The 27,980-nt window shown below is 33.8% G+C and overlaps 1 protein-coding gene across 3 annotated transcripts in view; it reads right to left on the bottom strand.

The window, feature by feature from the left end:
• Nucleotides 1–27,980, bottom strand: part of LOC150107754 (ATP-binding cassette sub-family F member 3) — a 346,459-nt gene that overhangs the window by 79,565 nt on the left and 238,914 nt on the right. For all 3 annotated transcript variants that reach the window (XM_090391512.1, XM_090391514.1, XM_090391513.1), the window contains 3 exons: nt 24,656–24,711; nt 12,778–12,978; nt 1,272–1,348 (listed from right to left, as the gene is read on the bottom strand). In XM_090391512.1, coding sequence (XP_090247638.1) covers nt 1,272–1,348; nt 12,778–12,978; nt 24,656–24,711 — 334 coding nt within the window. The remainder of the gene's footprint in view (nt 1–1,271; nt 1,349–12,777; nt 12,979–24,655; nt 24,712–27,980) is intronic.

Raw genomic sequence — 27,980 nt, 5'->3', positions numbered from 1 at the left:
CAAGTACGATAGCTGTCTCCATAATTTATTATAATGAACTGATTCTAAGAGTCTTTGCATGGTATGTTCTGATTTTTATAGCTGCTTGATCAATGAAAGAGGTCTCATCTAATAAATAACCTGTTTAGTTTGTTTAGTTGACTTTTGGTAGCATTCCTACTAATCACAGAATGTGTATTTCAATTTCGAAGCAAATTCATTTTTCATAAGGTTTAGAGTCCAAAACAAGTGTAATGTTGGCACACAATGGCAACAACGTTGTTGTTTTTCAGAACTGCAAGGATTTTAGTTCTGAAAGTGGAATTTCAGTTCAAGGATGTTTGGCTCCAAAAATAACTTCGGCATCTTCAAAGCAAAATCTAATCTATTAGTCCCATTCCTAGAAAGATGACTAAGATTCTTTTCTATATTATGCAGAGTCTAAATAGAGAATGAATTTGAGGAACAGCAACATGAGGCCTGAAATAGAACATTTAGTTCAACTTCAGTTAATAGACAACCAGATAAATCAGAATCTATTTTTCCATGGGATGTTTGGTCATTGTTTTTTTTTTTTTTATAAAGAGAATGGTAAAATGAATGTTAAATATTTATGATTAAGATTGATAGCATTTTCCCCATGACCAATCAATGAAAGAGGTCTCATCTAATAACCTGTTGACACTGTTTAGTTGATTTTTGGTCAACTAAACTAATATAAATTTGGTCAATTTAAACTAATTGACTTCAGTTAATCAACAACCTATTAATTAATGTGAACCTGAATTGTAGGTTCACATATTCATCTTTTAATAAGCAAAATATTTTGTTTAAAAAGGACAAATCATCACGATAGTCATATGTTCATCAGAGAAAAATTACGAATTCAGGTAAGGTATTATGTATATCTAATAAGCTGTAGTAGAAAGTGGAATGAATTACACATAATCCCATAATCTTTAGACACACATACGAGGAGCAGGATAGAGATAGTTGTATAGCTTACTAATGACTATAGGGAAAATCAAACTATAATTAGATAATTTATGTGGGCACTGCATGAATTACATGTACATTAATGGTGTGCTAAGTGAACAAAAAACTTCAGAAACATATGATTATCAGTTTCCTTTAATAAGCAAAATATTTTGTTTAAAAAGGAGAAATCATCATGCTAGTCATAACCCAGTTCTTGCTTTTAGAGAAAAATTTACTGGAGTTAAATTTTTAAATGAATAAATTTCTTAAATTATGAAAAAGCAATTATATTCATTGCAAAATAATTTACTCACAATTTTTCTAGCATTTTAATCTTGCTTTGAACAAGTGAAGCCCTCTTTGCATTGTACCTAAATTTGTCAATAAACTCCTAAAATCACAGAATACAAAAATTATATATATGTATATATAATATATGTATGTGTACATGCATGCATGCACACGTGCACAGAACAATAATAATAAAATACAGAAATTACAATCAGATTATTATACACTATATAGATAATCAGGATTGTGAATCTACTTATAGCTTTCCCTTTATAAGCCAATAATTAACATGCTAAGAAAGCAAGATTTTGAAAAGATACTGAAATTACTAGTAAAATGATAAAATAAGTTAACTTTAAAAAATGGCACTTTTCAGGTTCAACAACATAAAATTTCTTAAATGATATTTCAAGCTGTTATCAAAAACTAACTGCAAATCAAAAGAAACTGTTTAGTCATAAATTAAATTCTGGGTAGTTTATAATTTATTTGATTAAAAAGACCCAATGAATTATGTAAGCTCAGAGCATACAAGTAATGTCTCATTAATAAGAAATGTTTTTCAACAGGTGTTCAACATGTTTCAACGTGGCACCTTAGGCAGGATAGTGATAACATTAAAAAATTAATAATAATTATGTAGTATTGATATAAATAAATGGAACATAAAACATATAGCTCAGCAATATATATATATATTGCTGATGTGTGTGCATGCCATTCAAATTCAACTTTACAAATGCAGAACTTTTCTAGAAATGACAATACTACTGATGAAATAAGAGAATTTCATTATTGCCCATTCCTGATATGAACCCTCAGGGAAGGGTGCACAGGATACAATAATAGCATTTATTACTGTTTAGTGATATTCTGAACCTTTAAGTTCAGAATACCATCGAGTATGCAAATATATAAGCAACCTTCTTTATGATATAAGAAGATACCCACATTTATGAACTGTTTTGTGGCTACAGTTGATTTAAATTATGTTAATCGACAGCAGGCATTTATTTTATTAATTAGTGAAGATAATGATATCATGAACCTCTAAGCATGGAGATGAAAGGAATGTGCAAAAAAGACCAAATTTGATTAAGCTGAGGAATAATGACGTCAACAAGACTGATGACAATCCCAGCCCACAAAATCACCAATCAGATCATCATAAAATAACTTTCAGAAAGATAGGAACATGGAACATCAGAGGAGTCCTGTAACCTGGGAAACTAGACATAATACAGAATGAAATGGAAGACAATAAGATACTAATCTTAGGGTTGACAGAAACTCACTGGAAAGAACGTGGTCATTTTACAATACATAAGGGAAAGGTGTTTTTCTCAGGTCCAGACAATAACAGTGAAAAGGGAGTTGTCATCATTGTTAATAGAAACATAAGTATAAAGCAGTAAAAGGATACAACCCAGTCAATAACAGAATCATAACAGCAAGATTAAACACTAACCCAATTCCAACAATGCTAATACAAGTTTATGCACCCACATCAAATGCAGAAGATGAATTAAGTGAGAAATTCTACAAAGACCTAAATGAAACTATGCATACAATACCAAGAAAGGATATTTGATTAATTCTAGGAGACTTCAATGCTAAGGTGGGATCCAATGCACATGATGATCATTTAAATGGAATCACTGGAAAATATGGACTGAAAATTAGAAACGAACGAGGAGAAAAACTATTGGAGTTCTACATTGAAAGGGAATTAGCAATCACTAACACAATAGACAAACAGCACAAGAGGAGACTATACACATGGGTAGCACCTGGAATCGATGTAAGAATCAAATCGACTATATTTTAATCGACAGGAGATGGAGGATACTAATCAATAACATCAAAACACTGCGAGGTGCAGACTGTGGATCAGACCATCAATTATTAATCTCTAATTTAAAGATCCATCTGAAAGCAAACAAGAATAACAGCAACAAAAGATATGACTTTTCACAAATGGACAACAAATTTACGATGGATATTGAAGCAAAGCTCAAGAAACAAAAAAGCACAAAGGAAAAAGCATTGAATCACATTGGACACACCTAAAAATTGCAAAATCTGCAGCCAAAAACATCCCAATAAAAAAGAAGAATGGCAGTCCATGAATTACAAAAGAAACCCTAGAACTAATTGCAAAAAGGAAACAAATTAAAACAACAGATTGGCAAAACCCAAATTACCTGAACCTGAATAAAGCTATTAAGAAATCTTGTCAAAAAGATAAAAATAGCTATATCCGAAATATCTGTAAAGAAATAGAAAGACACTCCAACTCTAATGAAACAACGGATTTATCCAAGAAGGTTATGGATATAACCAAAAAATTCAAACCAAAACTTAATATAATTACGGAGGAAAACGGCAAGATCTTAAATGATACTAATGACATAACCAGATGTCAAGAATCAAGAGTTGGTTGCTGATGATCTTCTCCATAATTTTAGAAAGAACAGAAGTGAGAACAATTGAACAGTAGTTTGTTGGTTGACTTTTATCACCTATCTTTGGGATGAGCTGGATGTGGACCTGCTTCTATGTTCTAGGGTAGATGTGAGTTGAATAGAATCGATTGAAGAGGCAACACAGGACAGATGTTAGTTCTGGGTCACAAACTAGATGCCTTGTTTGTGTTCAGATTATTGAAGATTATTCAGATTTCTTTTTGTCGGAAGACTATGGGCAACATGAATCAAGCCATTCAGGCAGTATGCAGGGAATTTTGCCCAGGTCATTAATCCAGGAATTTCAAGAGAAGAGTAATGCTAGTAAGCTGGTCTTGCCTTTAAGTGAAGTAACTATAGCACCATCAAGATGTGAGAGTAGTGGAAACCTGGGCGGCAGAAGTTGTACCAATGGCTTTGATATGGGACCAGGAGTGACTGCCATTTTTTGCAGGAGGTGAGTTTGTAGCATTTGACACTTTTTTTGAGAACAAAGATTTGGATGGTAGCTCAGAATATGGAGTGGAATAAGGGATGAAAATCTTCATTCCTGTGAGGATGATTTCTGTTATTTGGTCTGAGTAGGTGTTTGGATCAGAAGAACTGAAGCAGCAGTAGGACCATGGGAAGGAGGAATTCATTGTCTTCCAGCTACATGTCTCAATTTCTGTTTTAATTCACACTCATATTTTCTTTTCTCTTCTGTTTTATGCAGTTTGTTAATATTGTATCTCAGCTGATTTGTATATGATGAAAAATATTTACTGTTTATTTTAACCTTAAGAATTGCACTGATCAGCAAATGGCCATTATCACACTCAGCTTCTCTGAGGCTCTGGATATTCTGAATGCAATTCCTGTCTTTTAATGATTATGATATAGTCTACTTAAATGAATCTCTGTCCATCAGGAGATTCACGTTTGTTTGTGCATATTCTTCCTCATAAACCTAGTACTGCTTATTATTAAATTTCTGGATGCAGCCAAATTAATTAAGCTTTCTCCATTAATATTTGTATCTTCATAAAAGCATTGGTTCCCAATAATTTTATACATATATTTCTTCTCTTCCAAGTTTTTTTCTGTATATGTCATTAATTCTTAGGAAGGATGTGGGTTCACTACCACAGTGAAAACCATATTCTGAGTTCAGGAAGATTTGGGATTTATAAAGTTTTACAAGTTCAATAGAAGATAAGTACTGTTTTGGAAGAAAAAAGTAAAAAAAAAAGTTTTGTGTGCATATACCAGAATAAGTGAGATGTGAAAGTCAACCAACAAAAGAAAACTTATCTAGATTGATGATCAGAACTTCTTTCTTCCCAAGAATTAGATGGGGCTGTGTTTTGAAAGCAATGAGATTCATTGGGTTCTTTTAATCCCACTTGAACAGGGTGAAAGACAACCATGATGCCAGTCCCAAGCCTGGATAAATAGGTGAGGACTGAGCAAAGAGCTAGTCACCCATCCTCATAAAAAAGTGCTTTGCTATGGAAACCAGGACCACAGAATTATCTGACCAAAATGCAATACTAAATGAAGGCAAACTGTTGAGAATGACATCCCCAAGCGAGAGCTCTTAAGGAGAAACTAGGAAATTGAGGAATACAACAGAAAATTCAGACAAGACACAAAAACCAAAAGAGACATATAAACTATTGTTTGGAGCCAAAACAAAACAATAATGCGAATTGGATGTTGGAATAAGCAAGACAAAATGGAATGGACAGGGATTGATCCAGTTGAGTTCAGGAGAAACAATAATGTATGCTGGAAACAAAGATGAGCATAGTGCATATGCAAAAGGATTGGCAATAATGATGTTCATTAAAGCAAGAGCTGCGATGACAGAACAGAAACCAATTACAGAAAGATACATAAAAGCAAGATTTAACTCGAGATTCTCTAAAGTGACAAATATAAATGTATACGCACTAACTAGGTAATGCAGATAAAAAAGAAAAAATGTGAAGTTTATGATATATTACAAAAGACAATAGATGACACAAATCCTAGATATATTATTATAGTAATGGAGGATCTATGTGCTAAAATAGGAAACGATCGTACAGGTAGAGAAATGATAACGGGAAAAGACGGTAAAGGAAATATAAATGAAAATTATATTATATGTGTGTGTGTTTATAGGAAATTATATGTAATTAAGCGGTAATTAAGTCACTGTACTTAAAGGAAGTTTATATGTTAACTTATTGGTTAAACGAATGATTATGTGCATAGTTGTGATATAGGGAACTATTATTTGTTTAAGTCAAGTTAGTCATCATCAAATTCCTGACATATACCCTCAAGGGGTGTACAGGATATGATAGTACTACATGAAAAATTTACATCATTACCAACTTCCTATCTACAATTTTCCTACAAACCAGTCTGTTACTTGTCAAGACTCCAATATTATTATTATCATCAGATCTTATATTTCTATCGTCTAAGGCACATTGTACCGTATCAATCCACCTATATCTTGGTCTTCCTCTGGGTGGTTATCCAGCCAACCTGGCAGAGAACACTTCTTTTGCTAATCTTTCCTAGCCCATTCTGTTTAAGTGACCATACCACCTGAGATTAGCTCTGTTAACGCATTCCTGGATGCCGGGAATGTCAAGTATTTTCCTAATATCCTCGTTTTTAATATGATATTGCCATTGATGCCATCTGTTCACACCACTAATCTTTCTCAGAACTCTCATATCTGCGGTCTCTAGTCTTTGGTCAAGTGTTTTTTACTTCTGATTCAGCTCTCAGATCCATAAGTTAAAACTGGTTGACCACTGTCTTGTATACAGCTGATTTAGTTTTCTCACTAATTTCTCTCTTATTCCATATGAATTTATTCAATTGACTTCCTAACATACCAGCTTTGTTGATTCTGTTGTCAATTTCCATATTTAATTTACCTTCTTCACTAAAAATCGTGCCTAAGTAGCTGAAATGTTTTACTTGTTCCACAGGTTCTCCGTTCGCAACACAGTTGACATTTTCAACAATTCTACCTATTTTCATTGTCTTTGTCTTTTTAATGCTGACCTTCATACCATATCTATTACAACAGTTATTCAATTAAGTCAGGGACACTTGCAAACTTGTAGCGGTTTTATTTAGAAGTATAACATCATCCGTAAAGCAAAGAGCTGACATTGACATCTCCAATTCTGATATCATGTTTAATACCACTTTCCTTCATAATGTGATCCATATAGATAATGAATAACAGAGGGGATAATGTATATCCTTGTCTCATACCAGATTAACATTAAACCATCTTCCTGTACTTCTTTCAATTCTAACTGCCAACTTACAACTCAAATACAGACTAAGTATTGCTTGATATAATGACCCATTGACACCATATAACTGTAGCATATTGAATAGCTTCTCTCTTGGCACCTTGTCATATGCCTTTTCCAAATCGACAAAACTTAAATACAGATCTTTGTTATATTCCCATGCTTTCTCAACTATTTGTCGTAAAGTGAAGATTTGATCCTGACAGCCTCTATTTAGCCTGAATCCAGCTTGTTCATCACCAAGCTTTTCTTCCACAATTCTTCTCAAGTATGCTTGCATAGATCTTGCTAGGAACACTCAGTAGGGTGTTCCTGGCAATTAATTCTCAGTAATTCTCACATTCAGTTTTACTTCCCTTTTTATATATGGGTACTATGAGAGCTCTACTCCAATCATCAGAAATTTGTCTCTCTGTCCAAGCTTTCTGAACTATGCAGTGCAGCCACTGTATGACTTTTATATATGGCCACTGTATGACTTCAGGTTATCATTTCTGGTTGAATATCATCTACTCCTGCTGCCTTTCCACATTTCAAGCATTTGATGGCTTTTTCTACTTCAAGTATGGATATGTATTCCTGACTGTATGCCCGCTGAGTGTTTTTTACCACTGTGCTATCACTGCTTGTTTCATTTAGTAATTTTTCGAAGTAATTACTCCATACTTCAAGGATATCTTTTTCTCCTGTTTTCACGTAACCTTTATCATCTCTAACTCCTTTTACAGCACTCTTTCCTCCATTTCAAAGCTTCTTCAACAACTTCTTGATATTTATTTTCTATCTTCTTGCCAAAGTCCTCCGATGATTTTTGCAAGAGCACAAGCTGACTTATTTGCCATGAACTTTTGATATGCTTTCTTCTTTTGCTTCACTGCCTTTTTATTTCCTGTGTCCACCATGGAGTTCTGATTTTTCTATCCTTGCAGACAACCTCACCACATGCCTCTCTGGCTGAATCAATCAGGGTTTTCTTTAAGGCTTCCCACTGAATCTCAAAGGTTTCTGTTCTCAAACTGTTTCGTTTTTTTCTTCAATAATCTTTGTGTATTTTTGTCTACAGTTCACATCTGAGAGCTGCTCAACTTTTATTCGCTTTAAAACTTTCTTACATGTTATTCTTTTCAATATGAAATTCAATTTTATCCTGCTCAAGACTAAATAGTGATCACTTCCTGCAAATCCTCTGTACACTCTGGTGTCCTGCACCAGGGAGAAAACATCATATTAACAATAACGTAGTGAATGAGGCTTTTCTTATTCCTTGCCTCTTCTCTCCATGTGAATTTGTGCACATTTTTATGTTTGAACATGGTGTTAGTAATAACCAGTCCATGTCCTGAGCAGAAATCCAACAGATATTTGCTATTATTATTAGTTTTGCTCTTTTCTCAAAATTTTCTGAAAATATTTTTGTATGTCTGACAATCATTTCCTACTCTGCTATTTAGATCCCCAACAAGGACCAACTTTTCCTTTTTCATTGTGTCAGTTGCTTTTTCTAAAGCATCAAAAAATTCCTCCACTTGTACCTTAGTAGAACCTTCTGTGGGACCATAGGCACAAATAAGTCTCATTGTCCACTTCTCCATTCTCATATTTGCCCACATTACTCTACTTGAGACTGACTGCCATTCAAGAAGATTAGCCTCGTATTTTGTGTTGAATACAATGGCTACTCCTTCTTTTTCTTGATTGTCATTTCCCGAATATAACATTTTGTATTTATTGTTCAGAAAGATCTCGCCAGTTTTTGTCTTTTTTTGTTTCAGTCACCCCTATTATGTCGATCTGGTACTTATCTAATTCCTCAGCTAGCTGCATTTCTTTGCTATTCAGGCTTCTTATGTTGATAATACCAATCTTTAACTCTGGTGATGTTGAGTTGGGGTGTGCTTTCAGATTTGTTCCAGTAGCTGACTTTTAGCTGTTCACCCTGGTTCCCTGACGAAAACAACGGGGGTCTTGTTTAACCGGGCGACGCCCCAGCCGGCATGAAATTTTGTCATGTTGTACCATCATTTTCTATATTGGTTTAAGCCAATAAGAATCCAATTTGGTCGGCTAAATCCCAAATTGCCAGCCCATCCTCATTCTTTCAGTATCCAGGTAGATACCCAACAGGGTGCACCACGAGAAGGTGAGGATGGGACATTAGGTCAGAAGCCCTGGTCAGTTTTCCGCATTCCTTTAAAGGCTATATGGAGGTCTCGTCTCAGTTATACAGCTTTGACCCTTAAGCGCCCCAGTCAAGTTAGTTGGTATTGTAAATTAAGTAAACTAAGCAAAGAGTGTATTGAGAATTTGGATGTTAATATTGCTTTCCTAGTAAGTGAAAGGGTTTAGAGAGAGATTAATTCTATAAATTATATATATATATTTAGTTTAATCCTTTATCCAAGTGTAAGCAAACAAAGTTTGCACCTGAAGTGTCTTCAGGACTCATGGCAAAGGTGGACTAAGTTCTCATCACTTTCCTTAGTATCCTATAATGCAAAGCACATCTCCTTGTATACACAAAGAGATTAATTCTCTTATTTGTATATGAATTGTACTACCTTATTTTGCTTAGAATAAAATGTTTTGTAACTACCTTGCCTGTTCTCTAGCCAATGCACTATCTTCAAAAAAATTAGTAACCCATGCATATTAAATTTTGATGAACTACAACTTACATTAAGGTAAATTTGGGAATAGTTAAAATTTCCTCTTTTCCTCACCTAACACTCAAACTATATTAATTCGATCAAAATGGTACAGTCGATAAAAAAATAAATTTTTCTGGTTGATTTCTGCAGGAGTTGGTAAACCGCATATATTAAACAGGCTTACAATTTTAGGCCTGTTTAATGGTAAGGGGGGGGGGGAGGTTTACAGAAATTAGACTTGGAGGAATTAACTTTTAAGCAGATTAATGTCTTATCTGTGTGGTGTTCATAGAAGTTAAAGCACAGTAAAACTTAAGATAATACAAAGGCACAGTCATCGACCACGACAAACTATCTAAATAGGATATATATTTTTTTTTTTACAATAATGCAACCGACATGTGTACAATACATAAAGAATTAAGAAAAATGCAAGAAAAGATACGAGATAAAAGATAAGAAAAGAAAAGTTTACAGAAAACCTACTAAATAAAGCAGAAATTGCAGCTAATATACAGCATCACTCCTATCTCAGTATCTCCCATAATGCAAAGCACATATCCTTGCGGATATGTGTAATGCTATGCATTAAGGCAAGGGCCACCCACTACTCATACCGGTTTCGACCTTTATTGAGGTCTTGTCAGTGGGAGCCAGGCCCAGTAGTGAAGACACAAAGGCAGAAGCAATAAGAGCTCATCCTAACCTATAGGAGTTGCCAAAGGGTGTACAACCTTATTATTAAATTACTCCAGTTTCAGAGAAAGGTGTTGAGAGTTTATTTTTCACTTGGTTAGACTATAATTAAGTTTAGTTTAATCCTTTATCCAAGTCTGAGCAAACAAAGTTTGCGCCTGAAAGTATCTTCAGGACCGGGGTAAGCTAGTAAAAAAAGGACTGGGGTAAGGTTGTACTACCTTACCCCAGTCCTGAAGATACTTTCAGGCACAAACTTTGTTTGCTCAGACTTGGATAAAGGATTAAACTAAACTTATTACCCGAAAAAGAAATTCAAATACCAGAAAGAAAAGAGAAAATATTAAAAATAGACACCAAAGAAAAAACAAAGTGAAATACAAAAAAGATGGTATGCCAAATTAACTATTAAAAGCAGACATAGATTTAACGCTGAATATACTCTATTCATTTCTTAACCAAATATGGATGCAGGAAGAATGGCCAGATGAATGGAATATCGGGCTTCTTCTTCCTCTGCATGTTTATCCCACTTCCAATGCGGGGTCCACATGCTACATTTTGATGCGACCTTTGTTAGTACAACCCCCCCAACTGGCTTGTTGCCAGGCCTGCCACCTGGGGTGGGGGGGGGAGATGTATTTCTGACTATAGCAGCATATGTTCATGGGGCCGGTTTGCCTGTTCTGAGGGATGAACAACACAAGTTTCCAGGAGGAGGGGAACCCCTCTACCTCTGTATGAGACTGGCTAACTCACCTTTAGTCAAAAGATACCAGATAAAGTTTCCTCATGTCACCAACAGAAATCGAACTCAGGTCTTTCTGACCAAAGGGCTTCATCTATACTGACTGAGCCTATGGAGGAAATATTGGGCTACTGAATCAAAATACCAATAAAAGGAGATTTAACTGACTGCAATAATTAAAGAGGAATATCATTATTAAAAACACAAGTAAAATACTAACAAGAATAATATTAGAACAGAATAAAAAAAGAAACAGACCAAAAGCTAAGAGAAACACAAGCAGGATTTTAGAGTCAACAGGTCATATAGAGATCAAACAGCAACACTAAGAAATAATAATAGAACAGTCAATCAATAGAATGGCAAATCTTTATATCACCTTTGTTGATATAAAGTTATTGTTATACAGCATAAAGTTATACAGCACTGACAGAGAAGCAATACGGAAATTAATGTCATATTATAGTATACTACGTAAAATTATGAAAATAGTTAAAAGAAGCCCTGACTGTTGGATTAAGAATAAATAAAATGAAAACAAGACATAGTACTAGATGGTCAAATTTTAGAAACAGTAGAGAACTTTAATTACTTAGGATCAATAATAAATAAACAGGGAGGAGCAGAGAAAGATATAAAATCCAAGATACTGGGAGCACAGATAATTGTTAACGTTAGGGGAAAATATGAAGATCAAAGCAAATAGGCTTAAAAAACAAAATCAGGTTATTTAATACAAATATCAAATCAGTTTTACTCTATACATCAGAAACATGGACAACAACAACAAAAGCAATTAAGAGGAAACTGCAGCTTTGTAAATAAATGTTTAAGAAGAATTCTACAAATAAAATAGCAAGAAAAGATATCCAATAGAGTTATGGCAAAAAAAACTAAACAAAAAACAGTAATGTATGACATCAATCAGAGAAAATGGAGATGGATAGGACATGTACTAAGAAAACCAGAAAAGGACAAAGAGAAGAGTGGAATCCGCAAGGAAAGAGGAAGAGAGGTAGACCAAAGATCAGATGGCAAAGAGGAGTAGAAGACCTCAGAAAGATTGGAAAGATCTGGACAGATAAAGAGAGAAGCACAAAGCAGAGTCAGATGGAGATCTATGGTTGAGGCCCAATGGAGTGAAGAGAAATAAGTGAAAAGAGTGAGAAGATCAGTGTTTAAAACAATGTTAATTAGTAGTTCTTGAAGCTTGAATATACTGAGATGGGATACACACACACATATATCCTATCTCAATATTGAAGCTTTTGTAGCAACGATGCCCTTCAGTTGGAAAGACCTGGGTTCGAATCTTGTCTAAGATGCTAAGAATCTTTTCAACTGAGGATGAGTTAGCCAGTTTCATAGGAGGGTGGCAGGGTTTTCTATCTGGAAACTCAGAAACTGAAGTTTTTTATCCTGTAAAATAGGCAAAACCAGCCAGAAGAAAGCATGAAATTTACAAATATAGCAGACCACACAGACAGAATTAACAATCCTCTCAGAAGCAGGTTATAAGAAGCCAAGTTACTTGGCTATGACAGGCCACTGAATATAATACAAAAGGGAAGATGCAATGGTACATACAATGGTACTACATGCTTAAGATTGTTATTTTTTTACCACCTGATTAAATATTTAGGATTTATTTATTTTTTTACCTGCACATGAGCTCTATATTGCAACTGTGCTTCATATTCTCTTTCCTGGTGCTTTAACTTTTCGTTCAGTGTTCTTATAAAATTGCTATAGTTCCCACGATAACTATCAATAATAAATGAATGAAAGTGAAGAATGTCTGTGGCAACAGTATCAAGAAACATACGGTCATGTGATACTGTAAGAAGTGTAGAGCTCCATGTCTGAAAGGAAATTAGAACACTGAATTACAAGACAAGAACAAAGTTAAATCAAAACTGTATATTAAATGTAACTAATGATCTATTTTTTAGTGCCCTAATACTGATAACATTTAATAATGATAATAATAATTCAATTGAAACCGATTTTTTTAGTTGTACCAAAACATTGGAACAATTCCAATCAGATAACATCTGCAATGTTTTATTTATGTAGAAAATTTAGTGGCACAAATTCTCTTTTGATATTAAAAAATTACTGTTATAGGATAGACAATATGAGAAAAGCATGATGCTGACTCATTCCCATTCTTTCAGAAGCAGTCTCAATTATTACTATGCTTTAGCATAGTAATAATTGAGACTGCTTCTGAAAGCATTTTATCATAATATAATTATAATACGATGTAGAACATTTAAAAGGAATTATATCATTATCAAGTCATTATATTATTAGAAAATATTTTGAACTATTTGAAATGGTGAATTTAGATCACCAATAATCTAAATGTTCCCTTAAAGTGTCCAGTAAATGACATATGTATATATGACATTTATGGCAGTACCTTACCAAGAGAAATAAATTACCCTCATAAACGGGACTTCCTGGAATGATTCTTGTGCTTTTTGGATGATGTTTCTCTGCCAAACAACTAGCAGTATGACCTAATGAAGACCTATACAATTTGGTGCAAAAATAATCACGAAACAACTAACATTACATGTTTTGTTGTTCTGTTAAATACAGTGTCAGATTATAGATGCTTAACTTGTCCTGTCAAGGACAACTTAATGTCATTTAAGATGTCTTCACAATGCATTAACTATTATCACTACTACTACATAGGCATCTCTATGGAGTGCATGCCATAAAGAAGAGAAAAATATGTAGTGAAAGATTTCAAAAATGACACATAGTCACCAAAGGGAATGAAATAAGCAAACTATCTTGCAAAAAATGTGCGAGTTGATGACTTTTGGAACACTGTCTATTCAAGAGAAAATACTCATCCACTTTTATGCAGTGGGTAAGCTAGAGCTTTTGCTGCCTGGGGAGGTCCCTGAGTTTGTCGCCTCTCTCAATACACACCACAAATACTACAAAAAGTCAAAACGACGTATAAGGAAATAAATTAAAACACTATGTTTATCTTTGAAGCAAAACTTTAATTCCAACATTCTAAAATGTTATTTTTCTTGCTTTTTCTTTAGCAAAATCGATGACATTGTCGAAGTCTATTTCATCACTCAGTTGCTGTTCTATATACAGTGATTCTTAATCAACTTGAATTAAAAGGTAAGAATCACCTTGAAGTTGATTAAGGTAATTCTTAATCAACTTTAATTTAGAAAAACTCCTCTCACAACTAGCAACACTTACAGCAATTGTGAGGAAAATTTGCAGTAGTATTATAATATTTGGAACTGAGTTCTTGAGACTGTATTTTAGAATAAACTACAAAAGTTCAAGGGAATGTTCTTCCACGTCTCTGTTTCGTCTTGCATAGCAGCAACAGAAATAAAACTCTAAAGTCTTTTTCTCTCAACAAGGAATTCTTCCTTATTAATGTCATCGTGATCATGATTTAGTTAACATCCGTATTTATCATTCAAAAAATTCGATGGAGTAAAGAAGGAAATGACGTGGTGATTTCTTGAAATAAGAAAAAGAAAGATTTCAATAATAACTAATAATTAAATAAATAAGAAATAACAGGGATAAATAAATCCCTTTTAAAATGTTAGTTTATGTAGTCTGCATGCCTTAAAAAACTGTAATACTCATAACAGTTAGAGTAACACATTTTTTCTGAGGTGAGTTAGAGTCTAACTTACCTCAGAAAAACAAAGAAGAACGATGTAAAATCACAAAGATATTACATGCACTTAACAAGCTCAAATTATAATAATCTGAGGCTTAGTTACCATCACCACTCGACAGACTAGCAGGCATTTTCGCCGCAGCTCCCTGATGGCCTTAAATGTGCAGCAGTATGAAAGATTTATTTAAATCTAAACTCTAGACTAAACATATACATAAACAATACAATAAATATTTTTTCAACAGTTTTGATAATGATCCAATGGATATAAATGCGTAACAGATTAAAAAACTGATGATGAGGGCAATTATCAAAGCTGGGAAATGGACAATGAGATTTATTTGTGCCTATGGTTCCATACAAGGCTTTACTAAGAAGAAGTGAAAGAATTTTTCAAGTGAAGATGACAGAAAAAGGAAGGAAGATGACAGAAAAAAAAAGAAAAGAAAAGATGGTCTTGCTGGAGATCTAATCAGCAGAGATGACAAATTAGTTACTACTAATACTGTAAATGACAAAATAGTCACAAGGATGCACACAAATTCACATGGAGAAAAGACACAAATAAATGAGAAATATCTTATTGTTGATAGTGATATCTTGAGATGGTTTCAGTATGCAAAAATATACAAGGGATGTGAAATAGGAAGTGATTATTATTTAGTTTTCAACAGAATACAACTGAATATGTAACGAAAAGTGTGTGAGAAAGTTTTAAAAAAAATCAGTAAAGCACCTTTCAGCGGTAACTGTAGATTCAAACATACAAATATTATTCAAGGAAAATAAAAACAAGAATGAAACCTTCAGGTTTCCAGGGCAGATTGAGTGAGTCAGAAAGGCATGTCATGAGCTGTCTGCAGAGACAGAAAAAAGTCAGAACTCCATGGTGGATTCAGGAATATGGAGAAAAATGTAAAATGACAAAGCAATATATAAAAGTAGCCAAACATGAGGAAATTTTGATAACAACATACAAAATAAGTAGAAAGGCAGAAAAATGTTCTGGAGATTATTAAAAAAAAAAGCTCACATATGGAGGAAAAGGTACTGTGAAAGGAATCAGAGCTGATGAGGGTGATAATGAAAACTGAAGATAAAGAATTCCAGAAGCTGGAACAATTACTTTACACATTGCCAAATGAAATAAGACATCACAAAACAATCAGAGGAAATATTCAAGAGGATTGCAATCATGAATATATATTCATACTTGAAGTAGTGCTTAAGGATCAAAGCTGTATAACTGAGTGGACACCTCCACATAGCCTTTAAAGGAATGCGGAGAACCGAACAGGGCTTCTGACATAATGTCCAATCCTCAAATTTTCGTGGTGCACCCTGTTGAGTATCTACCTAGATACTGAACAAACGAGGATGGGCTGGCAATTTGGGATTTAGCCCACCAAATTGTATTCTTATTGACTTAAACCAATATACAAAATGATGGTACAACATGACAAAATTTCATGCCGGCTGGGGTGACAGCTGGTTAAACACGGTCCCTGTTGTTTTCGCCAGGGAACTAGGGCGAACAGCGAAAAGTCAGCTACTGGAACAAATCTGAAAGCACACCCCAACTCAATATCACCAGAGTTAAAGATTCGGTACTATCAACATAAGAAGCCTGAATAACAAAGAAATGGAACTAGCCGAGGAATTAGATAAGTACCAGATCGACATAATAGGGGTGACTGAAACAAAAAAAGACAAAAACTAGTGAGATCTTTCTGAACAATAAATACAAAATGTTATATTCAGGAAATGACAATCAAGGAAAAGAAGGAGTAGCCATAGTATTCAACACAAAATACGAGGCTAATCTTCTTGAATGGCAGTCAGTCTCAAGTAGAGTAATGTGGGCAAATATGAGAATGGTGAACTGGACAATGAGACTTATTTGTGCCTATGGTCCCACAGAAGGTTCTACTAAGGTAGAAGTGGAGGAATTTTTTGAGGCTTTAGAAAAAGCAACTGACACAATGAAAAAGGAAAAGTTGGTCCTTGTTGGGGATCTAAATAGTAGAGTAGGAAATGATTGTGAGACATACAAAAATATTTTGGGAAAATTTGGAGAAAAGAGCAAAGCTAATAATAATGGCAAATATCTGTTGGATTTCTGCTCAGGACATGGACTGGTTATTACTAACAACATGTTCCAACATAAAAATGTGCACAAATTCAAATGGAGAGAAGAGGCAAGGAATAAGAAAAGTCTCATTGACTATGTTATTGTTGATAGTGATGTTTTCTCCCTGGTGCAGGACACCAGAGTGTACAGAGGATTTGCAATTGGAAGTGATCACTATTTAGTCTTGAGCAGGATAAAATTGAATTTCATATTGAAAAGAATAACATGTAAGAAAGTTTTAAAGCGAATAAAAGTTGAGCAGCTCTCAGATGTGGACTGTAGACTAAAATAAACAAAGATTATTGAAGAAAAAATGAATGAGTTTGAGAACAGGAATCAAACTTTGGAGATTCAGTGGCAAATTCTGAAGGAAACATTGATTGATTCTGCCAGAGAGGCATATCGTGAGGTTGTCTGCAAGGATAGAAAAATCAGAACCCCATGGTGGACACAGGAAGTTAAAGAGGCAGTGAAGGAAAAGAAGAAAGCATATCAAAAGTTCCTGTCAAATAAGTCAGTTTGTGCTGTTAGAGAATATACAGACAAATGTAAGAAAGCTAAATAGTGTGTAAAACTAGCTAAAGAAAAGTCATTGGAGGACTTTGGCAAGAATATAGAAAATAAATATCAAGAAGGTGGCAAAATATTCTGGAGGTTGTTGAAGAAGCTTAAGAATGGAGGAAAGAGTGCTGTAAAAGGAGTTAGAGATGATAAAGGTGACATGAAAACGGGAGAAAAAGATATCCTTGAAGTATGGAGTAATTACTTTGAAAAACTGCCAAATGAAACAATCAGTGATGACAGTACAGTGGTAAAAAACACTGCACAGGCATGCAGTCAGAAATACATATCCATACTTGAAGAAAAAGCCATCAAAGACTTGATGGCTTTGATAGCTTTTTCTTCAAGTAGCCATCAAAGACTTGAAATGTGGAAAGGCAGCAGGAGTAGATGATATTCGACCAGAAATGCTGAAGTATGGTGGTATAAAAGTCTTACAGTGGCTGCACTGCATAGTTCAGAAAGCCTGGTCAGAGGAACTAATTCCCGATGATTGGAGTAGAGCTCTAATAGTACCCATATATAAAAAGGGAAATAAAACTGAATGTGAGAATTACAGAGGTATTTCCATACTGAAGTGTTATTGGCAAGATCAATGCAAGTATACTTGAGAAACCGTTGAAAAGAATTGTGGAAGAAAAGCTTGGTGAAGAACAAGCTGGATTCAAGCCAAATAGAGGCTGTCAGGATCAGATCTTCACTTTATGACTAATAGTCGAGAAAGCATGGGAATATAACAAATATCTGTATTTAAGTTTTGTCTATCTGGAAAAGGCATATGACAAGGTGCCAAGAGAGAAGCTATTCAATATGCTGCAGTTATGTGGCATGAATGGAGCATTATACCAAGCAATACTTAGTCTTTATTTGAGTTGTAAGTCAGCAGTTAGAATTGAAGGAAGTACAGGAAGACGGTTTAATGTTAAATCTGGTGTGATACAAGGATGTACATTATCCCCTCTGTTATTCATTATCTATATGGATCACATTATGAAGGAAAGTGGTATTAAACATGATATCAAAATTGGAAATGTTAATGTCAGCTCTTTGCTTTATGCGGATGATGTTATACTTCTAAATAAATCCGCTACAAGTCTGTAAGATTCACTGACTAAATTGAATAACTGTTGTAATAGATATGGTATGAAAGTCAGCAATAAAAAGACAAAGACAATGAAAATAGGCAGAATCATTGAAAATGTCAACTGTGTTGTGAACGGAGAACAAGTAAAACATTTCAGCTACTTAGGCACGATTTTTACTGAAGATGGTAAATTAAATATAGAAATAGACAACAGAATCAGCAAAGCTGGTATGGTGGGAAGTCAATTGAATAAATTCATGTGGAATAAGAGAGAAATTAGTCGGAACACTAAATTAGCTGTATACAAGACAGTGTTCGAACCAATTTTAACATATGGATCTGAGAGCTGGGTCAGAAGTAAAACACTTGACCAAAGACTAGAGACTGCAGATATGAGAGTCCTGAGAAAGATTATAGACGTAAACAGATGGCAATATCATATTAAAAATGAGGATATTAGGAAAGAACTTGACATTGTCAGCATCCAGGAATGCATTAGTAGAGCTAATCTCAGATGGTATGGTCACTTAAACAGAATGGGCGAAGAAAGATTAGCAAAACAAATGTTCTCTGCCAGGTTGGCAGCAAAACGACCCAGAGTAAGACCAAGATATAGGTGGATTGATACAGCACAAAGTGCCTTAGACGATAGAAATATAAGATCTGATAATGTTGGAGTCTTGACAAGTAACAGACTGATTTGGAGGAAAAGTGTAGATAGGTTGTTAGTAATGATGTAATTTTTTTCATGTAGTACTACCTTGAGGGTACATGGCAGGAATTTGATGATGATAACTTGAGGTAGGTAGAAAAAAGTCATCAAAACATGACATGTGGAAAATGAGATGGAGTATGTGATGTTTGACCAGAAATATTCAAATATGGAGGTATAAAAGTATTACAGTGTTTATGTGACATAATTCAGAAGGTTGAATTTCGGATGATTGGAGAAGAACTCTCAAACTTTCCCACTAAAGAAAGGAATGAAAACAATGTGAGAATTAGAGAAATTTCCCTATTGAACATACAGGAAATTATTTACTTGAAAAGAGGCTAAGAAAAATTGCAAAAGAGAAATTTGAAGAGCAACAAGTTGGATTCAGGCCAAATAGAGGTTGCCATCATCAGATTTTCACTTTATGACAATTAGCTGTGGAATCCTAATCATATAACAAAGTCTGTATTAAAACTTTTGTACATCTGAAAAAAGCATACAAGGTGCAAAGAGAAAATTTGTGTCTACAGTTATATGGGGTGAATGGAACATTATATGGAGCAACACATAGTCTACATTTAAGTTGTAAGTCAGCAGTCAGAATTGAAAGAAATACAGAAAGATGGATCAGGCACAAGACAAGTGTGCCTCAAGTCTGTCTATCTTCACTTGACTTATTCCTCATCTATATGGATCACATTATGAAAGAAAGTAGCATTAAACCAGATCTCCAATTCTGTTATCAGAATGGGAGATACCAACTTTATCTCTTTGCTTTATGCAAATGATGTATTACTTCTAAACGAATGCAGTACAAGTCTCTAGGATTATTTAACTAAAATGAATAATATCTTTAATAAGTTTGGTATGAAAATCAGTAAAAAAAATAAGTAGGTATAAAAAAAAAAACTTCAATTGCATTTTCCATGGAGAATATATTAAACAAGTAAAATATTTTGCTATTTAGGCACAATTTTTAGTGAGGATAGCAAATTAAATATGGAAATGGTGGGTGGCCAGTTAAATAAGTATATATGGAAGAGAGAAATTCATCTGAAACATTGAACTAGCAAAGTATTCAAGGCAGTGTTCAAGCTAGTTTATTTATCGATCTGACAGCTGGATAAGAAGTAAAATAAAACAGTTGATTGAAGGCTAGAGACATACTGAGGGTTCTGGGAAAAATTATAGAAGTGAAGGGATGGTTTCAATGGTATGAAAATAATCATATTAAAAATGAAGATATTAGGAAGGAACTTGAAATTGTTAGCATTCAGGAAATGTATCAACAGAGGAAATCTAGGGTGGTATGGTCACTTAAATTGAAAAGGATAAGGTAGGTTAATAAAACAGATGTTTCACGCAGATAAAGTAAAATGACTAAGTGCAATCTAGGTGGACTGATACAGAAGTGCCTGCATGAAAACTGGTGTTGGAACGTACATCCTAGTTTTGAATCTGCCATTTTGTTGTAACGTACTCTTATTAATAATATCTATTAATTGCCAATTGATCACTAATCCAAATGTAGGGAAATTTATATTTATACTGTGCCACCCTATATTTAGATTAGTCTATATAAAATAGTAGAATCAATTTTCAACTAAATTAGCAGTCTCCTTACTCATTCAGGCTGAATTCAATATTTTTCACTTGAGGCTCCCGCTAGATTCGAATTATTTATGAACGGTGCAATAAAAAAGAATCAGGCAAACACAGTATTGAAATTAGTAAAACAAAACATTTAATATAAGGTTATATGACAAATACATGAATTCCACTTCTAAAATGAGACATTACAATTAAGTTAGTACATCGGGTCAAATCATTCATATTAATTCAGTCTTCAAAATCTTCACATACAAGTTTCACAGTTTTCTCAATTACAAGATTCCTTACTCAGATTAATACAACAGAATTTCTTGCTTAATTAGTTTGCTCATATTTCTCAGTTATACTCCACACTTAACTCTCAGCTGGCACTTATATCATTAAACACAGCAGATATTATTTCAAGGCAAATTATTTTTAACTTCTAACTTCGGCGATATGCCACAGTAAATGTTAGAATGAGCAAAATGGAACTATCACTCAAGTCTTCATACGCAGAAACAAATAAAATATGACTGTCCTTACCGGAATTAATCTTCAGCACGTCAGATTTGATGTGAGCACATCTTTAAATTATATTTATTACACCTATGGAACACATTTAAAACTAGATTATTATTTGTCGCGCTTCACAATTCTCGACGGCAACTATAGGGCAGATTGATATCCTTGTTTACTACTTCACAACAAATTAAGCTCCGTACAATTCCTCCTAAAAGCAATATAGAAATAAGTAGTAATTCTAAGCTAACTGGATCTATTAACCTTCCAGTCCTTTAATTATCCAAATACGGCACCAAATTCCTATTAATGCCACTGCTAACTTTACTTTCAGCTACCTATAAGTTTTCACTTCGTCTTAGCACACTTTTAAATACTACTCTCTTGAATTCCTGCCCTTCAGTCCTTTTTATTTACTTTCACCCCCCTTGCTTATATCCTTCCTTCTTCTCGCTTCAAAAACTCTCTCCTCTTTACTCTTATATTACCACTCATATATTTTTCTTCTCTCCTTGTTATCGAAGCTCACGGTCTACCCACGCGCATTCCATTTTATTTCTCTCTCCATGGCAATGAACAAAACGTAAACATTCGCGTTAACATTACATAAGGCTATACCTTTACATTGAGTAATGAAAAACATTAATAAAAATATTCCAGTTACTTAATTTTCTCCTTCATTTCATTTACAATTAATAATAATAAAATATATGTTACAGTATATATATAAGGTATATTAAATTATATATATATAATTTCTCATAATATTATTGAAGGAATAAAGTAAATAAGATAAATGATATTTATCACTGAGTCCTTCCAATAGCAAAATATACATTAAAATTATTTAATCAAATAACAGCTGATAAAATTCAGGAATAATACATGAATAATAATTCTTAGGCAAGGGATTAACAAATAATTTTTAAACAAGTCATGCTTAATATATGATAGGTTATGTTAAATGTGAATGAAGAACAAAATATACATAATAATTTCATTCACAATTTAACACTGGTGATAGAAGAATAGTAATAATCTTCAGTACTGTCATGGTATCTGTAAACTGGGTACAAATCTGGAAATTGATAATGTAAGGAAACATCAAAATGGGGAAATTGGACAGTGGGATTTATTTATACATATGATCCTACAAAAGATTTTACTAAGGAAGAAATGGAGGGATTTTTTGAGTCATCATTGAAAAGTCATATGAGAGAAAGATAAAAGATATTGGACATCTAAATAGCACAGTAAATGAACAGCAACATATAGAAAAATTTGGAAAAATAAGGAGAAAAGGGCAAAGCTAATAACAATGGTAAGTGCTGTTGGATAAGTTCATGACATGAACTTATCATTACTAACAAACTATGTTCTAACATTTTCATGAATTCAGATGGAGAAAAACAATAAACCTCTCATTGTGAACATAACATTGAATAATGACTGCTGTTGACAGCAATGAGTTCACACTATTTCAGGACACAAGGTAAAAAAATAGAATTTCATACTGAAAATATTATACAAATGTTTTAAAAAGAATCAATGGCCATTATCTTCAGAGGTGAACTGTAAATAAACAATATACAAATTTATTCAAAAAAAAAGGGAGGCATTTGAAAACATGAACCAAACCTTGGAGATTTAGTGGAAGAATGAATTAAACATTCATTGACTTGCATGCCAGAGAGGCATAGAAAGAGACAAAAGTCATGACTCCACAGGGTGCAAGTTTAAGATGCAGTGCTGAAAAGAAGAAAGCATATCAAAAGTTCTTAGCAATAAGTCAATATATTTTTTGAAAGACTATAGAGATATATGAAGAAAACAAAGCAATGTGTAAAAGTAATTAAACAAAAGTCATGGGAAGATAATGTCAGGAATGTAACAAAATGTTCTGGAGAGAATTCAAAATGCTTAGAAATAGAGGAAAAGGTATTGTAAAAGGAATCAGAGATGATAGATGTAAATCTTGAAGATATTTTAGCTATCTGGAGTTATTACTTTCAAACCTGTTAACAGGAATACATATCAATACTTGAGGTAAAAAAAAGCTATCAGAAGCCTGAAATGTGGAAAGGCAGCTAGAGCAGATGATATTCAACAAGAAATGTTGAAATACAGAATTCTAAAAGTTTTTCAGTGGTCACAAAACATAATTCAGAGGACCTTTTCAGTAGATTGCACAGATGATTAGAGCAGAGTTCTCAAAGCTGAATATGAGAATTACAGAGGAATTTCTCTCTTCCAGGGAAGATTTATATTAAGTATACTTGAGAAGAACAAGCTGAGTTCAGGCCAAACACAGGTTGTCAAGATTTTCATTTTATGACAAAAGAGCTGACAAATCACGGGAATATAACAAGGATTTGTACTAAGTGTATATGTGATATAAATTGTTCTTACAAATGAAAGTGAATCTTTTTCAGCTAATGCTGGATTAGTAGTATACATAATGAAAAATTTGAAATTATTAACACAAATGTCTAATCCAGTGGTTCTTAACTGGTGTTTCCCGGAACACTTGTGTTCCACGAACTGGTTACAAGTGTTCTGCTGGTGAAAGATGTCACATGACACAGCTCCAAGTAATTGGCTACTCTGAATAAAAATGTCGAGGGAATTATTTCCGCTATAACAGAATAATTAACAATATTGGAAGAAAAGATTTCAAGTTACTTTCCTTCCTTAAATACACACAATTATGACTGGATAAGAAATCCATTTGGCACAGTTAATACATCAAGTTGTGAATTTTCGATAGGTCAAAGAACAATTAGTTACCTTGTCAAGAGATCATACTCTAAAAATGAAATTCCCTGAAATAACTCTTGAGGAATTTTGGATTTTTGTCCAAGCCGAATACCCAACATCATGTTTGTGAGCTCGATTTCTCAGTATTAATCCATATAAAAACTAAAAAGCGTGAAAGACTTACTAATATAGACAAAGAGACGAGGGTAGTTATATCACATATTAGACCTGATATTGCTGAAACCTGCAAAAGCCAACAAGCTCAAGTATCACATTAAAATAAGTTCCATTTTTATAAACAGCAAGTCCATGCATGTTTATTGTTAGTTTTATGACCCTAAGAATTTTGGTGTTCCACAAATTTTTCTTATAATCAAAAGTGTTCCGTGACTTTGAAAATATTAAGAACCACTGGTCTAATCTATTGAGAACTTTTCATACTAATTAAAGGAAAGCACTTCAGCATGATTAAAATATGCACTAAATGCAAACTTTACCTGAAGATAATTTTCCAACCATATTATAGCCTTCATATCTAACATATTTGTAGGCTCTGAAACACAAAAGCATAATTATCATGAATAAAGGATATTAAGTAATATATTTAATATAAAGAGTGCAGTTAAACAGTCCTATAAGGTGACTAGAATGTCACAAAGCCTCAGAGAGATAGATCTCATTAAAAACAAAGAATTTGATTATAATTTATATTTATTAAAAATTCATTGACTGGTGGCCTGGTTGGTATAGTGGAAAGCTTTTCCACTCTTCAACCAACACTGGTTTGAATCCTACTGCAAGCATAGATGTTTGTGAATGCCTTTAGATGAATTTCATCATCTGATGAGACTATGCTTAATAAATTATATATTATATGATTACTGAAATAAGAGGCAACAGGCTTCACTTCGGCAAAGTAAAATGATTCAAAATTAAGTGGATATTGAATACCACATTATTTCTTAGCCGAATATAGAAAACTATATAAATATAAAGATCGGAGAGTCCAAGCGTAAGCCAACACCTGGTAGTGCAATGCTAGGACGACTTGTAGTCAAGGTGGAGTAAGCTCCAATCACTGTTCTTAGTATTTTCCCATAATGTAAAACACAGCTCCTAGGAGATGTATTACTGTTCTATATTATGAGAGAAGGTTACTCCCCAGACCGGTTTCGACCTTTATTGAGGTCTTTTACATGTCCGCAAGAAGATGTGCTTTGCATTATGGGATACTAAGGAAGTGATAAGAACTCAATCCACCATTGCCACGAGTTGCTCCAGTCCTGAAGATACTTCAGGTGCAAACTATGTTTGCTTACACTTGGATAAAGGAGTAAACTAAATATATAATTTATAGTCTAACCAAGTGGGGAAAAACTTCCAACAGACTATATTTAACCTTCCAACCAGACGGAGTAGATGAAATACTCAGAACACCTTAGGATTTTTCATGGATCAAAACATAATCAGCATCCTGCCTTTTATCATGTAATTACCTCCTATGTCATTAATTCCTTAAGGCAACTGTAGAACAATTAGTGGATTATCTGTAATGGAACTACTTTTGTGTTACCTGACTTAAAAAAGTACAGTTTTAATTGGAATTTCCTTCACTGCTCATCAATATTTGAACTTTTTGCTGCACAGTTTATTTATTGTGTCTGTTCTTCCCAAATATTAAAATGAATTTCACATGTGTGAATGTGAACATAAATAATCTATTCTGAAATGTGACAAGATATCAATCACCTTAGCAATGAATTTATTTAGTAGTAGTAATGCCATCTTTTATTCTTCTCTTCAAATCAGTGCAATAAAACAAAATAATTTATGTTCTTTTATTCTAATAACAATATTACAGAAATGATTTTCATGCTATTTTCAAACAACATTTATTGAAATAAATATAAACTTTGGTTTCCCCCCTCCCTTGTAATATACCATTATATGGATTGTCATTCTTCAAACAAGAATCAAGTTTTTCTGTTTTTATGATGATGTTAATATCTGCATTATTGGCTTTCCAATTATGAGACTTTGAAAATCAAAAATTTATATCCCATGATATTTCCGAAGAAACTCAGTCATCTTTGGCCTTTCACTTAGAATTGCAAGAGAAGATTCTTTTTTTTTTTTTTTTAGGATGCATATTCCTATATGACAAAAATGTATGAAACATCCTATTATGCAGACTCATTCAAATATCATTTCATTTTGATAAAATGAAATTAGGACTTTTGTTGTATCTGTCAAAGCAGGTATTTCTAATACTGGACTATTTCTTTAAAATCTACAATTAGTTGTTCAGTTAATTACAGTTTCAGTTGTATTATCAATGAATTATTTGATACAATTATCTTGGAAAGAAAGAAGAATTTAATTTTTTTTAAAAGTGCATGTGTTTATGTAGACATTCAACTTATTTTATTATTCTTTCTTTTTGGGAAGGGGGGAGGATTACCTACATACTCAACTAGATATTTCAATAGGTTAATAATATTATTATTATTACATGACACCTCCAGGGAGTTGTCCGAAGACTCATTGAGGAAGGGCACCTACTCGACAACCCTGTCTCCACCAACTACCATCATCATCTATATGACGCCATCTACCACCACTAGTATTATCAAAAGACAAACACAAACATCATGCCCACAGCAGGATTCGAATCCACAGCCTTCTGGCTGGAGAGCAGATACGCTAACCACTTGGCCAAACAGGTCGGCTGGCCTGGTTGGCTACTTGTTCATACACTTTTAGTATAAAAGTATAGCTACTACAAAAATGCCATTTATCTAAACCAGCAGTAAATGCATTTTTCAAATGTCCAGTGGTTTCTTCTTTGTACTGCATGATAATATCAAATAACAATAAGAAAAATATGTAGTATAGGTACATCACTGATTTTCTGGCACCTCTTTTAGTCTGGACAAAATTATGAGAGCACACTTGAAATTCCTGTGAACAATCAACTACTTTGCTGAACTGCTTAAATGCGATGTCTGTGTGCACACTCTTAATTATTTATACACCTGAACTTGACAATGATAGAGAAGGTTACCACCACCAACCATCTTCTACCTTGTGACACATCAGTTAATTAGTGATTATCAGTATGGATTCTGTCACTCTTGTTCTACAGCAGACCTCCTCGCTAACCTTACCTATCCCTGGACACAGGCCATGTATTTTCAAAGCATTTAATCAAGTCCAGCATCATGGACTTCATAAAGCCGTCATCTTATTGCCTCTCTCTTCTACCTTTTGTGAGAAAGTGAGTGATCTCTCATTAACATCTTATCCATAGTTTTGCTGAATGACAGTATATTCCTTTCCTCTTTTTCATTTTCTAAACCTTGTTAGAACTCAGATGACTCTAGCTTCAAGATCTTCTCAGGTCAAAACCTTCAGCACTGATCTTCTTGCCATTCTGAAGTGGGATGAAGATACTATCATCATCACGAATCATGGGCTCACTGCCCATTGGTGGCTGATGCCTCCTTCACTATCTTCTTCCACCTTTCTTTGTCCAGTGCACAGTATCGCAGTTTCTGTACACCCATTCCACACTAGTCCTTTATATTGTCTATCCATTCTCTGTATGGTCTACCCCTTCTGTTTAAACCATCCAAAATACTAAGAACAATGTCTTTATCTTCCAGTCCTCACTCATCCTACAGATGTGTCCAAATAATTGCAGCTTCCGTTTTTATAATCTTCTGCATTAGATTCTCCTTTGGTTGTATCTTCTGATAGAGCTCTTCATTTGTGAATTTCTGCACCCATCCTATTCTTAGAATCTTCCTGTAACAAGTTCTC

Source organism: Typopeltis vanoorti, chromosome 4 (assembly GCF_054136105.1).
Source record: "Typopeltis vanoorti isolate ZY-2024b chromosome 4, IOZ_Tvanoo_1.0, whole genome shotgun sequence".
NCBI lineage: Eukaryota > Metazoa > Arthropoda > Arachnida > Uropygi > Thelyphonidae > Typopeltis > Typopeltis vanoorti.
The sequence above is the reverse complement of the archived record's forward strand: the minus strand, read 5'-3'. Positions and strand labels throughout refer to the sequence as shown.